Source organism: Pteropus medius, unplaced genomic scaffold (genome assembly GCF_902729225.1).
Source record: "Pteropus medius unplaced genomic scaffold, Ma_sr-lr_union100, whole genome shotgun sequence".
Taxonomy (NCBI): domain Eukaryota; kingdom Metazoa; phylum Chordata; class Mammalia; order Chiroptera; family Pteropodidae; genus Pteropus; species Pteropus medius.
In genome coordinates this window covers 17005902-17020734 of record NW_024349799.1, presented here as the reverse complement: position 1 = coordinate 17020734, position 14833 = coordinate 17005902, and the positions used below count along the sequence as shown (strand labels likewise).

The window sequence follows — 14833 nt, the reverse complement described above, 5'->3', positions numbered from 1 at the left end:
TTTCCTGCTGGGGTGAGGGCGTATGTCTAAGGTAACAAGACTGGTTTACTTTTTATATACTGGTTCATTGTTAGAGATTCTGCTTGTTTGAGGAATAACCACTAAGCGCTGGACATTTGGAAAAGAATGAAGAAAGTACAAACATCAAAAGAAGAAAACAGCAGGTAATCTTTTCCGGAGGAGACATGCTTATTCACAGGCTTCTGGGTTCCCTGTCACCCAGGGTCTACAGAATTCGAGTTGGGGGTAAGAAGCCCCTCTGTGGACACCTCCGTTTTGCAACTTCCCAGAATCCCTGAAGGGCTCAAAAGAAGGTAGCTCTGAGACCCGTGCTCCTCAGCCCGCCCAGGCTCTTGGTCCCTGGGGGGCGCCCCGAGCTCTGATGACAGGGGCCAAGGCACAGGAACTCGGCTCCTCCAAGCTCGGTGCGCCGCTCGCCAGCGGCCTCAATTCTCTTTTCTGCAGAATGGGCGGGTGGTCGGGCCTGTGCGCCCCAGGGCGCTGCCGGGGCGGGGCGGCGGGCTCCGAGGGCGGCCGGAAGGGGTGTGAGTGCGGGGGCGGGCCCCGCGCCGCCCCGCCCCGGGGAGGGAGCCTGGGGCGCAGCATCCTGGCGCGAGCTTTGGCCGCCGCTGCCACTGCCGTCGGGGAGGGTCCCAGCGCAGACATGGCCTTGAGCGGCACCCGCCCGGGCCCGAGCGCCCCGCGCCACGCGCAGTAGCCCGGCGAAGAGGCGGCCTCGACGGTGCCGACGGCGCAGACTGCCAGGCGGGCGGCGGCATGGAGGCGGCGCACCTGCTCCCGGCCGCCGACGTGCTGCGCCGCTTCTCGGTGACGGCCGAGGGCGGCCTGAGCCCGGCGCAGGTGACCAGCGCGCGGGAGCGCTACGGCCCCAACGGTGAGAGGGCGGGCCGGGCCGGGCCGGGGCAGCGGGGCCGCGCGCGCCGCAGTGTTTCCCCCCAGGCCCGCGGCCGCGGAGCGGTCCTCCTCCCACCTCCCGCCTCCACCCCCAGCTCTCGGCCTCCGCGAGCAGGCAGGAAGCGAGGGCTCCGGAAACCTCTGCAGATGATCTTGGGGCACCCGGCGGGGCTGCGAGGCCACCTTCGCAGGGGGTGGGTGGGTTCCGGGTTCGGAGACCCGACGCCTGGCTCCGGCTCCCCGTTCCCCTTCCTGCAGGCCGGAGGACCTGCCTTTCCATGCTTCCCACTTCCATCCCGGCCCCATCCGCTCCTTCAAGCTTTAGCTCATCGGCGGTCAGCACTGGATCCCCGCGCTTCACTACGGCCCGCCGGCACCGTGCAGGTGCACATACTGAGATCAGCTGGCGATGGACTAGCCAGGGACTCTGAGGCCAGCTTCTCAGCTGGCCCCTAGGGTCTTCCCTGAGGGCTCAATAAAACGCCCAGAAGGTGCAGCTTGTCAGCTGGTAGCTTTGGTGCCCCCACCCCCACCCCCAGGTCTTCCTCTTTCTGTAACCCCAGGCGGATGTGGCTGGCAGAGGTCGGTGGGGGCTTTGAACTGCTGAGGCGGGAGACCCACCTCCCTGGGGGTAGCAGATTCAAGGCCCCACTCAGGGAGTTGCCTGGGGAGGCCTTTCCCTCCTGGGTGACCCAGAGCGGTGCCTGCCCATCTCTGGGCAAGGGGGAAGCCTTCACGCTGTTGCTATATGGGTGGGAGAGGTATTTCTTCCTCATCTTCAAAGGAGTGTGGGATTCTCCATCTGCTGAAAGGCACAGCAAGTGCCAGGTACTGTCCAGATGTCTCCCTGGCACATTTGGAGGCCCTGTGAGAGTGGAAGGTGTAAAGGTCCTCTCCCCAAGTCGCTTCCAGGCAAGACTTGCCATCCTCTTCCTCCACCCCCAGAATGTTAGGAGTCCACAGAGAAATGTCCCCTCTATCCCAAGCAGCCTGGACTTGCGTCCTTTCAGGACTTGAGGCCTCACCCTTTCAGGATTCCCAGACACCAGAAGGGAAGGTGCTCTGGCCTGAAAATTATGAAAAGCTGTCAGAAAGGGAGCTTTGGGTTTGTATTGGTTTATAAAAACCACCTCTTATATAAATATTATCTTTCTGGAGCAGAAATCCTTTTTCAAAAAAATTAGTTGCTATATTTAGTTGTGCTGTGGGAGGAACTAGGGAGATAAATATTATTTAATATCCCTCATTTAGTGACTTGGCAGAGAGGGTGTCGTTGATGCAGGAGAGCAGGGCAGCAGGTCTGTCCCTGACCCCAATCTGGGAGTGCACAACCTTTTCTGTGCTGCTACGGCCTCCAGCTTGGGAGTCCCGATTCCCAGGAAAAATGGAGATCCAGCTCTTGGTTCTGCCTCCAGAATCACACAGATTCTGCCCTGGCCAACACCCCTCTTCTTTCTAGCCCTCACATCTGCACCAGTCCAGCAGAAGAGGGGCTGACTGAAGGAGGGAGCCCCTAGTTCTCCCCATGCTGTTTTATCTGGGTGAGGGGATTTGCAGGTGTCCTGGCCACTGAGCATCTGTGTGAGGTGATAGATAAGGATGTTGATGTGTGTAGGTCCACAAAGGGGTAGATGTGCATTGTGGGCAAGAGGTGCATTGGGGAGGCATCAGGGGATGTGCATTAGAAAATTTTGGGGGGCCAATGATAGGCTCCCCTGGTTCTTCTGTGCTTTGATAGTAGTAATAATAAAAGCTAATATTCAGTGCCAGGCACTGTTCTTAGCACTTCTCATCTCTTATTTCTTCTCCAAAACAACTCTATGAAAACAACTATTGTCACCTCCATTTTACAGAGGAGGCAAACCAAGGCACCAGGAGGTAAGACGACTTGATCAAGGTCACACGGCAAGTGATAGAGCTAATTCTGGTTGCCTGCCCCTCACTGGGCTTCGCTTTCCCTGTCTGTTCAAGGGGATCGCAGGTTCTACAGGCTCTGGGATCCTGATGTTGGTGGCTGTACTAGGAGCTGGGGTCAGCTAGACAAGAGCTATTCCAGCTTTGGCTTCAGCCCCTGCAGGGCCCTAGAGGGCTCCTCCCTTGGGTCCCTGATGGCTTTTACGTAGGAAGCATTTACTTAGGAAGCTCTGGAAGTGGTCAGGTGAGGAGAGGGGAGCCAGCTGCCCCTTCCTGCTCCATGCTCTCACCACCCGGCCCCAGCCTGAGGAGGAGGTATGGTGTCCTCTAGTCTCAACCGGCACAGCCTTTAGGATAGGGCTGACTGGGTTTTGAACTCTAGCTCTGCCCCTTCAGAACTATGCGATTCTGGACAAGTCACTCTGCCCTTCTATGCCTCACTTTCTTCATCATAAGTGAGGCTACAGCAGGACCCATGTCATAGTATTGTTTGTGAGTGTTTGAGTACACCAAACCGTCCCTTCTTGTACCAGAAGAGGCTGGGCCTGGCTCCAGGCCAGAAGCTGGGTGGTGGGGTGGGTGGGATCTGCAGGTGGAGGGGAACACCCCAGGGACCAGTGTCCCCTCTACCCCAGGAGTCTATGCACCTGCAAGGTCGTTAGCACTGGAAACCACAAGGAAGTCATTTGCTTAAGTCCTGAAGTTTGCAAATTCTGCCAGCTGGAGGGAGGAAGGGAAGCAGGGCCTGGGGATCCCACCCTCCCACCTTCTCATCCTCCTCCCTTCTCAGAGCTGGGGGAGGGGGCCTCAGCAGTGCTGTCAGTGAATAAAGTATGCCAGCCAGCCAGGAGTCCCCCATACACACAAAACACCACCTGTCCCAAACAAGGCTCTAGAGATGTGTTTTCTGAGGCCCAAACAGGGCCCTGAGTGCTTCTTCGGGAGGCTTTCTACATCCTCTCAATTTACTTTTTCAAATAAAAATGTGCACGCAGTACAACATTCAAAGGGTACAAAAAGTATACAGTAAAGTCTCCCCAGCCCTGTCCCCACCCACTTACTCCTAGTGTCCCCATTTCTTGCATCTCTTTCTGAAGATAGTCTGCACACATACCCATCTGGATCTGTGATCTATGATCTTTTTTACACGAAAGGGAGCGGATCGTGTGTGCTGTTTTGCCCCTGCTTCTCACGTGACAATCACTCTTGGAGACGGTGCAATGTGGAACATCTTTGGGCTTCCTAGTGGCTTCAGAGGGTTTCATCATGTGGCTGTCCCAGCGTTTCTTCATCCTGGCTTTTGATGGGCACTTGGGTTGTTTGCAGCCTCTGCTATCACATGTTATGAGGCATATCCTTGTCCCCACATCATTTCACACACATCATTTCATATCACCAAAAAATAAATTCCTAGGAGTAGAATTGCTGGATCAAAGGGCATGTGTATTTTAACTTTTGAAAGCTGTTGCTAAATTGTTCTCCATATAGTTTCACCAGCTGACCTGCCTGTTTCCCACCACCTCACCAACGCAGTAGGTTATTGGATGTTTTGATATGTGCCAATCTGATAAAAAAAAAAGTGTCCTCTCAGGTTTTACTTTGCATTTCTCTGACATTACAAGTGTGGTTAGGCATTTTTTCATATATTTAGGAGTCATTTGATTTCCTTGTGTCCGTGAACAGGCTTCCCATCACCTTTGCTGGACATGAGCCGAGGCAGGAGGAAGGACTGGGTTGGGCATGTCCCTCCAAGTGGGCCAATATCCAAGGGCCCAGAGAACCCAGTAATGTGGGAGTCAGGAGAGATCCTAGGAGGTTTCTGGGGGTGGTCTCTTTTCAGAGGAGTTGACGGGGGCGGGGCGTGGGGGGAATGTGATGGGCTGCCTGCCTTCCTGGACCTCTCACTGCCCATCTATGCAGTGGGTGTGATGGCCTCAGGGCTGCCACATGGGAGGGATGGTCCAGATTTAGATTCCACTAGCAGTATCAGCTTTAGCACAGGCCCCATGTGGCCGCTCAACTCTTTAGAAGCCCACAGAAATCAGGCCAAGAGGAGTCAGGCCAGTCAGGATGGAGGGGGGAGTGAGATCTGAGTGGCTGACTATCTGGGTGGCCTGCAGCAGACTTGCCCCTCTGTGGCCTCGGTGTCCTCAGTAGAGCAGAGATGGGGTCCTGAGCCCCCTCAGGGCCTTGAGGATGTGAAATGACCCTGTGTCTGAGGGGATGTGACTTGCCTGCAGGAATTTGGAAGCTTCAGGTCTTTCAGGCTTCACTCTGGTTTTCAGGACCTTGTTGGGCAGACTTAGTGCTCCTCCCAGAGACAGCATCAGGCCTCTTTCTTCAGAACTCCCCATCCCCTTGCACCAGGAGCTCCCTCAGGCAGGACCAGGTCTGCCCAAAGCACAGTCAGCACACACATGCTGAGCAAAGCCTTCACCAAGGTTTTTAGTGCCAGACCATCCAGGCAGGCTGTGGGCCCTGCAGAGTGAGAAGCGCTTCCCAAGGCCCCCTGCAGCGCCGAGCCGGGTTGTCCACTCTAGGTGGGTCCTGGAGACCTGAGCCGGGCCAGGTGGGCTGGGTGGGTCTGCCCAGCCTGGGCCTCTCCCTTAGTCTGCAAGTGACAATTTAATTGCTCTGTAAATTTACCTTTGAGGAAGACCTTGGTAAGCACTTGCCTCTCCTGGCTGGAACTGACATTTAGAAGGCGAAATAACATGTTGTGAGAAGGAAGGAGTCAAGAGCGGGGAATTAGGGGAGCAGGTGGTGCTTGGGGCCCTGGGGGCAGCCCTGACCCTGTACCCTCCTTCTCTTGGCCTCTAGGCTATGGGCCTAGGGCCCTGGCCTGAATTGTGGGGCAACTGAGTAAACAATTCTGAGAAACTCTGTGTGGATTCAGGGTGACTCAGCCCCTCCCCGCCATCAGGTGGGGCAGCTCCCATACTGATGACTGGTGAGAGAAAGGGAGGGGGCTTTTACAGGAAGTCTTCTTGGGAGGCTGGGGTTTAGATGAAGAGATGGGGAAGGGTACCCTGCACAGAAGGAATGGCCCAAGCAAAATCTGGGAGGGGGAAAAGCGTTAGCAAAACCAGAGGAGCTGGTGGCAGTCCTGAGGTGTCTTGCTTGGCTGGCAGATGGATAGACGTATGTCTGTGATTCCAGAAGAGCAGGCTGGGGCAGATCCAGGAAGGCCTTGAAAGCCATGCTAAGGTTGGTCTTTATTCTGCAGGCCAAGGAGAGCCACTGAGAGTCTGTGAGCCTAGCAGTGGCAGGGTCATTCATTCATTCGTAGATTTTTATTGAGCACCTACTGTGTACCAGGCATTGTTCCAGGTGCTGGGGACATTGCACTTAACAAAGTCCTACTGTCGTTGAGCTTATGTTCTGATAACTATTAGTACACTAATGTTTATAGAGCATTTACTATATGCTGTGCATATTCTGCGTTTTATGTATAGCATGTCATTTAATCTTCACACTAACCTTATGAGGTAGCCGCTGTGATTCTCCCCATTATGCAGATAGGGAAACTGAGGCACAAAGGGAGTGGTCACAGAACTACCAAGTGATAGAACAGGATTTGAACTCAGGTCTTCTGAACTAGACTCCTTGCTCTAGGCCATGAAGCTTCTCTGATCACATCCCCTTTTGCCCCAAAGGATGCACAGGCTAACTCCCAGGCCCCACTAGGCCAGCCCTACATCAGGCACCTGTGGGCATGGGCCAGCTCAGTCTGGCAACAGTGACCCAGAGCAGGGGTTGGCTGGGAGAGGCCATTGTGTGGGAGGGCCAGAGGTCTACTATTCCAGAGCAGTGTGTGTTGCATGGGAGGGAGCAGCACTTCCTATTACTGCCTTTGCCTGTGCAACTCGTGGACAGCACCAAGACATGGGCAGGGCGGGGCATTCTCCCCATTGAATAAATGGGCATCAGGCACTACCGAGGGCTCAATGCCGCCATTTCGAGAGGATCTGGCTTAGCACCCCCACATGAAGCCTGACAAGGCTGGAACAAGGGGGAACCAGGCATCTTGCAGGGTGCCTAGAGAGGGACTGAGAGGGTGCTCTCCTAGCCTCTAGGCTCCCTCTGTGGCCCTGGGACTCAGTCATGTGAGAGGAGATTGGGTCGTTCTGGGTTTTGGCAGGATTGGAGTTTGAAGCAGACCAGGCCTGAGCAGAGACTAGTAACCCCAAAATGTCCCCTGTGAGGACAGTAGAGCCTTTGAACAGGGATGATTTTGGTTGGTGGCTTTGGTGCCACAATAGAGGGATGAGCCAGTTGATGGGATGAGGGTATCCAGCCCAACAATCAGACATGGGACACCAAGTTATTTTCAGGTGTCCTGGGCTGGGGGAGGAAAAGAGACTGGGGTGAGAAGGCAGGACAGTCTAGGAGTTAGTGCAGGAGGTCCTGAGCAGGGGCTTGAGAGCCAGACTGCCTGAGCTCAAAACACGTCCTATCACTTTCACTTCCCAGCTGTGTGACCATGAACTAGTCACCCAACCTCTCTGGACTTCAGTTGTCTACTCTATAAAACGGGAATAAGAATTGTATCTTCCTTCTCAGGTTGTTTGCAAATTGCAAGAGAGTAATGCACATGAGGAGTCAGCATAGCGTCTGGCACACTCAACACTAATCGTTCTGCTGTAATTCTATTTTAGAATGTCTTACGTGCTCAGGATACAACACCTTCCCTTTTATCTTGGGAAATAACAGAGGTAAAGTACCTGGCACACTGCTTGGTACATAATAGGTGCTCAGTAAATATTATTAATATTAATGATAATCCCCACAGTAGCCTTTCAGGGTGAGGGTGGCTACTTCATCTTCCAAATGAGGCTCAGAGCCCCACAGGGAGACAGCTGCTCAGATGAGACCGGAAGCACATGCATATGCATGTGCAGGATGGGCAGGGCATCTGCTGTGACCTCATGGCTGGCTGAGCCTCCCCTGGGGACAGTGGTGGGGGTGGAAGAGGAGCCCTATTGTAGAAGCCATGTCTGGGGAGAAGGTTGTATCAGTCAGAATCAACTAGGTTATGCTGCAGTAACAACTCCCGGATCTCAATGGCTTAAAACAATAGAGGTAATTTCTCTCTCACACTATATATATGTATGTCAGTGGCAGGTCATCTGAGGGCTCTGTGTCTCCCAAACTCTGTGACTCAGGTTCACAGAGCGGACACCTTCTCACAGGTTACCGTAGCAGAGGGACAAAGAGCTCCAGACCTGCACTGTCCAAAACAGCAGCCACCAACCTCATGGAGCTATTTAAATTTAAATGAATAAAAATTAAATAAAATTTAAAATTTAGCTACTTGGTCACACTAGTCACATGCCCAGTGCTCAGAAGCTACATGTGGCTAGTCGTTCCTGTATCGGACAGTGCATCTCTAGAACACTTCCATCATCACAGAAAGGTCTATTGGATGACACCCTCTGGTGAGTCTCCCACCAGCAGTTCAGTGCCCCAGCCGGAACTAATGCATGTCCTTTTCACAACTCACATAGGGGCTGGGAAAGGGAGTCCTACTATGTGCCCACAGGTGGCGAGAATCAGAAGTACAGTAAGTTCTTACTTAATGTCGTCGATAGGTTCTTGGAACTGCAACAGAACTACATATAACAAAATCAGTTTTATCGCAGGCTAATTAAAATAAACAGGAGTGAAGTTCCTATGGCATTCATCAACGTTATAAAGAAACGGCATTGAACAGAACGATGTTATTCAAGGACCTGCTATATTTGGGGAACAGCATAATGGCCACCAAAGAGTAGATTCTGAGGTCTGCATGTGGGTCGGAGAGCAGAAGGGAGACCTAGGTGGAAGGATAGAGAAAGGAGAATTGGAGAGACCGGCTGAGGCAGGCAGAGCGCACCTTGGGGGGACTGCAGCTCGTATGTGTGTCTCATAACACGTGTCTCAACCCCCAGCCTCGCCCTTGCCCAGAGAGAATGCCCTAAGTAGTACAGAGGCCTGGGGGCTGCGTGCCTTATGGAGAGGTGAGGGAGACAGCAGGTGGGGTTCAAGTGGGACTTACACATAAACTCTTCTTTTGATCTGGAACTCTAAAGATACCTGCAGAGGTGAAGGGTTTAGGAGTTTCCTGGGTAGAGCTCAGCAGAAGCAGGCTGATGTATCCCACAGGTTGGCACTGTTCTGTGCCAAGGCTGGGGCATGGCTGAGATGACCTCTGGAGGACCCTACTCCATTGGAGAATTGGCCCAGAAATCAGGCCTGGCCCTCCCCCCGCCTTTCCTGTTCGCTTCAGCTAAATAGATCAGAAGGAAAAAGTCTGTTTGATTTTAATCTCAACGCAGGACACTGGAGATTACATTTTCCACGGAAAATGTCAACCGTTGCCTAAAATAGGACTTTGGAGAAAATGCTAGAAAGTGTATTTTTAGGTTATATGTTTCCCTCCTGGATTCCTGCAGTCCAATGGCCGCTCGATACTCTCCATGGTTCAGCTGCCAGGTGCAGACCCCAGACCTTCTAAACAGGTGGTCTGGAGAGGGCTCCCACGGGAAAAACTGATTGTGGGTACTCAAGCCTGGAACAGGTGGATGATGCAAGGACCTGTGTCATAAAGGAGGAGGAAGATGAGAGAGTCAGCCTGGGGTGGGGCCTCAGAGTCTGAACAAGATCCTGAGTGATGCCAGTGCTGCTGGCCTGGAGTCCTCAGGAGCAAGGGACAAGAAGGGCTCGCTTAGGCAGGGTCAGGGAGGAGCCTCAGACAGGCCTTAGCAGGGCCTGTGCTTGCCCGTTGGAGGGAGAAGCCCATTGGAGTCCACTCTCTTCATCCCAGTCCCCACCCCTTCCCACAGACCCACATGGACACCTACTTGCTGTGTGACCTAGTTCAAGCTGCTTCCCCACTCTGAACCTCAGTTCTTACACCTGTGAAATAGCAGGAATTCCTGCCCTGCCTCCCCTATAGGCTGTTAGGAGGAGTCAAAGACTTCAGGTACCGAGGCAGCCAGCTCCTCCAGGAACAAAAAATGCTTCAGGAAATGTAGGAGATAAAGATGGAGTCCGCAAAGTGACAGCAGGTCCTGGTGGTGTTTGAAAACACTGTTCTTCAAATTGGTCTGTGGGTCTGGGTGGTACTGGGTGCACGGAGTGGGTCTTCACTGAGCTGACGTAGAATGCAGGGCCTGGGAGGGGACAAGTTGAGACTCGGCCTCTAGAAGCTGAACCATGCAGGGGTCCTCACTGCCTGGGATGCTGGCTGCTGCTGGGGTCGTGTCAGGGGAAGCCACCGGGTAGAGTGGGGCTCCGGGGGCTGGCTGTGCTGCCTTGTTCCAGTGGTCCTGGAGGAGCAGGTATGTCAGAGGCAGCCCGAGCCAAGGTTCAAAATTTAAAGGAGAGGATACCTTGCTGTGGGGGGTCCATTCTGTGACCTCAGAGAGCTGTGGGGACATGGCTAGACCATTGTGGGAGTCTGCGTGTGCACAATGGGGAGGAGCTGCTCAGACCCCTCCAAGGCCCCACTGCATAACCCAGTTGTCTTTTGTCTCCTCATGGCTCCTGTGGCTGCTGGATCCCGCAGAGCTCCCAACTGAGGAAGGTGAGGCTTGGGCCAGGGTGGGCTGTGAGGCCACTAGGCAACATCCTTGGGCCGTTATCTGTCAGACTGTGTCCTCTCCTCTGTGACAGAGTGAGGACCTGCTGAGTCCCCCAGCATCGCCCACCTGCGCCTCTCAGGGCCTTGGGATCTCCCTCTTTGAAGAGTAGGGAGGGAACGGGCCGGGTGGTTTCTGAGGCTGACCCAGCCCTAAATGGGGGCAGGTCAGTTGGTCTGGGGCCCAGGCCTCATGCAGAGTTCCCTCTCCCAGGGAAGTCCCTGTGGGAGCTGGTGCTGGAGCAGTTCGAGGACCTTCTGGTGCGCATCCTGCTGCTGGCTGCCGTGGTCTCCTTTGTAAGTAGGGCCCACATCCCACGGCATCAGGCAGCCTTGGGGGGTAGGGAAGGGGGTGCGGAAGGGGCAAGAGCCAGGCGAGGCAGTGCTCAGAGGCCCAGGCTTTGGACACAGGGCTGTCCCTTCAGCTGTGGGCATTCCTGGGCCCCTCCAACCCCCTGCCCTGCTCAGACATCAGCTTCCCTGTGAACCCTCACAGGTCTCCCACTGGACCCCGCTCCCACCTATCCCTTCCAGCCTGGCTTTCAGAGTGTTTGATCCTGTTCCTTCCTGTCATAGCACAGGGTTTCTCAAACTTAGCACTATTGACATTTCAGAGCAGATGATTCTCTGTTGTGGGGGCTGTCCTGATCACTGCAGAATATTTAACAGCATCCCTGGCCTTCACCCACCAGATGCCAGTGGCACTCCCCAGTTTCGACAGTCAAGTCTCCAGAGGTTGCCAAATGTCCTTGAGTTGAGAGCCCCTTCCACGATTCCCAGTGCCTCTCAAAAGACTTGGGCCTTAACCGCTTGCAGCCTCCTTGAGGCAGCTTCTCCCTTTTGCTCTTGCCCCATTCCCGCTGCCCGGACCCCTCCTGGACTCACAGGCCCATGGGGCCAGGGTAGAGAGGTGGGGAGGGAGACAGTAGTTGTTACCAGTGGCTGAGCAGCAGAGACTCAAGGGTAATGCAGGGAAATGGCTGCCCTGAGGGTGGACATGTGTCTGCTCCAGGACCGATGCCCAGCAGGGCCTGGGGAGGAGACCTCATCTTGGTGAAGTGGCGTGCGGGATGGCAGGGGGTCTGGCTGGGACCAACTCTTCCCCTCCAGCCAGCTGTGTCTAGGCCTGCTGGCCTCTCACTGTCCCATGGAAACGGAAGACTCTTACAGAGGAAAAAAATGTCCATCCATGCAGGTGCCTAGGACAACTGAGCCAAAAGGGTGTGGTACTCCTCCATAGTACAGATAGACACACTGAGGCCCATGGAGGAGAGTGACAGCGGGCTCTGGCTGGAATCATGCTCCTCTGGCCAGCAGACTTCAAGTGTGAGCCTGTAGCAGGACTACTTGGGCTTGTTGAAATGGACTGCTGGGCTCCACTCCAGAGTTTCTGGCTGAGGAGGTCTGGGATAGACCCCAGGAATGACTTTTATAACAAATTCCCAGGTGATGCTGCTGCTGCTGGGCACTACACCTGGTGACCCACTGCTAGGCAGACAGTGAGACCTCCAGCTGGCAGCTATACAACTGCCTCATATCACTGAAAGTTAGTGGGTGGAACTTGGGCTGTAACGGTCACTAGTCTTAGGGGCTGAGTGTCCTGAGCCAAGACCTTCTCAAAATAGCCCTTTCCAAACCCAAGGATCCCCAGGGGTATCTTTCCCAGAGCAGGGAAGCAGATAGGAGACCCAGGGTATAAAGGAAGTGGCAAGCAGACCCTAGCCCACAGCATAGCCCAAACTGACTACTTTGATCCCGGCAGGTCCTGGCCTGGTTTGAGGAGGGCGAGGAGACCATGACAGCCTTCGTGGAGCCTTTGGTCATCATGCTGATCCTCGTGGCCAATGCAATCGTGGGCATATGGCAGGTGGGAGGCACCGAGGTGGAGCTGGGCTGCTGGGTTTGACCCAACTGCTGAGTGTGACCTTTACCTGGTGTTAGAGTCCTGCAGATCCTTCTGCTTCCAGCTCCATCCCAAAGCCCAGGGTGTTACTCCAAGCGGGGGTAGCCTGCTTGGGCCAGCAGCGACAGATCGCCGCCTGCCTTGTGTTCTGCAGGAGCGCAATGCCGAGAGTGCCATCGAGGCCCTGAAAGAGTATGAGCCAGAGATGGGCAAGGTGATCCGCTCAGACCGCACGGGCGTGCAGAGGATCCGCGCCCGGGACATTGTCCCCGGAGACATTGTGGAAGTGGCCGGTACTTTAGGGGCCTCCTCCTTTCATTACGTGATGCTGGCGAGCCCATCCCTCTCTGTGCCCCGCTCTTTCTGGCTGTATATGTAGAGGGTGTGGCTGTCAGATCCCTACAAAGCTCTTTGTCCCAAACCCTATTGGACAGATGAGACTGTAGGCCAAGGGCAAGGTCCACCTGAGGGATCATAGCTTATGCCCTTGCCTTTCAACTCCAGCCTTGGTTTCTGGGAGCCCTCCTTGCTTTCCAGGGAGGTAGCACCCAAAGCCACACTCAGCCAAGCCATTCTCTCTCTGCAGTGGGAGACAAAGTGCCTGCTGACCTCCGCCTCATCGAGATTAAGTCCACCACGTTGAGAGTGGACCAGTCCATCTTGACGGGTGAGGCCCAGAGGCCGGGCTAAGCAGGGGCTGGGTCAGGAGATGGGGGTGTCTTCATGTGGGGCTTCTTATTTCTTATTCCACAACCAGGCGAATCTGTGTCTGTGACCAAGCACACAGATGCCATCCCAGATCCCAGAGCTGTGAACCAGGACAAGAAGAACATGCTATTTTCTGTAAGTCCCTGGAGCCTTTTTTCTGGACAATGATAATCAAAATAATAACATTTAGATGAATCGGTTAAAGCCTTACAGGGAAGAACATCAATTATTGACAATACATATAAATTTCTAGTAAAATAATAGGAGCTGCATTGTGTTTACTGAAGGTTCTGTGCCTAGCACTGTGTTAAGCCCATTACATGTATTAACTTATTTAATTCTCACAATGCCTTTGAAATAAGTGCTCTTGTTATCTTCATTTTCCAGCAAAGAAACAGGCACAGAGAGGTTAAGTAAGTTGCCCAAGATCACACAGCCAGTGAATGGCAGAGCTGGGATGTGAATTCAGACATTCTGACTCCAGAGCTTTTCTCCTTACCTGGTAGGCTTATCCTGCCTTAATCTGGAGAGGGTAGAGTTTGCCTATAATCACTCAACAGAGAATCTTCTAAACAGAAGAGGGTTGCCAAAATGGTGGAGGATGGTAGGAATAATCCACATCTCTGATGGGAAAATGAACCGTAAGGCAAGACAACAGGCACCCTTGGCTATTTTTATGGAGAGTGGTGGCTTCAGCCCTGGCGGGAGTGATCTGCCCCGCTGTAGCCTCAGAAAGACTTAACCAGTGATGCTCACAGGCTTCCTGGAAACAGCCTGAAGCTGAGCACAAAGGCCATAGGAGGGCTCAGGCCAGTTGGCAGTGGCCCAGGGCACCAAGTTATAACAGGCTAGAGAACCTCCCCAGAAGAACAGAAATGGAGAAAGCCGTACTTAGATGCATGGAAGCCTTGGGGTGGGGAGGGGATGCTAAGGGGCATGCTCAGCCATCAGCAGCTGTCACTAAGGAACTTTCTAAGGAGGATGCTCTGGCTAACTGCAGGTCATTTCCTTAGCTGAGGGGCCTGCAAATGAGGGGCAGGAGCTGCATTGCTCAAGGCAGGAGAGAAGCTGAAGCTTCCATCACCCTCTCTCCAGCCTGAACACAGTGCACCTGTCTGAAGGGGTACTGAGTTATTAGCCTCCTTGGAGCAGCTGTGTCTTGGGCCTCTGCTGGACCATTTTTTTCAGAAGAGGACATGGAGGCTCAAGGCTGGCTGACCCTTACACCAAGACTTAGTGATTTTACCAAGGCCTTGGGAATAGATGGACTTAAACTCAAGTTTTCTGGATTCGTCAGTAAATATTGATGGACAATTTACTGGGAATCAGAGGTCCCCAATCCTCAGGCCGTAGACTAGTACCAGTCCATGACCTGTTAGGAACCAGGCCGCACAGCAGGACGTGAGCGGCAGGCAAGCGAGCGAAGCTTCCTCTCTATCTGCATCCGCTCCACAGCACTGGCATCACCGCCTCAGCTCCACCTCAGATCATCAGGCACTAGATTCTCATAGGAACACCAGTTTCTGGTGCCAAAAAGGTTGGAGACCTCTGCCTGGGATCACAATCAGCCACACTCACATGTGGCCTCATTGATTGTTTATGAATCATATTTCAATGGATCGGTGCTGTGCTCTACTGGTTGATCATACTGTCAGTATTGTCCTGGTGCTTCTTCTGTGTCAAGCCCCATGCTAGGTGCTAGGGACATGGTGTTGAACCAACTCCTTGCCTTCACAGAGCTAAACTATCATGGGGATGATATTAATGACTCA

At 53.8% G+C, this 14833-nt stretch overlaps 1 protein-coding gene across 2 annotated transcripts in view; it reads left to right on the top strand.

Annotated features, from left to right (window-relative positions):
• The first annotated feature begins 608 nt into the window (after nt 1-608).
• Nucleotides 609-14833, top strand: part of ATP2A3 (ATPase sarcoplasmic/endoplasmic reticulum Ca2+ transporting 3) — a 33858-nt gene continuing 19633 nt past the window's right edge. The window contains exons 1-7 of one of the 2 annotated variants that reach the window (XM_039886404.1): nt 609-895; nt 10379-10396; nt 10665-10747; nt 12213-12317; nt 12508-12646; nt 12940-13020; nt 13111-13196. In XM_039886404.1, the coding sequence (XP_039742338.1) occupies nt 778-895; nt 10379-10396; nt 10665-10747; nt 12213-12317; nt 12508-12646; nt 12940-13020; nt 13111-13196 (630 nt within the window). In that variant the 5' untranslated portion in view covers nt 609-777. The remainder of the gene's footprint in view (nt 896-10378; nt 10397-10664; nt 10748-12212; nt 12318-12507; nt 12647-12939; nt 13021-13110; nt 13197-14833) is intronic. The other variant, XM_039886405.1, reaches the window with a different exon arrangement.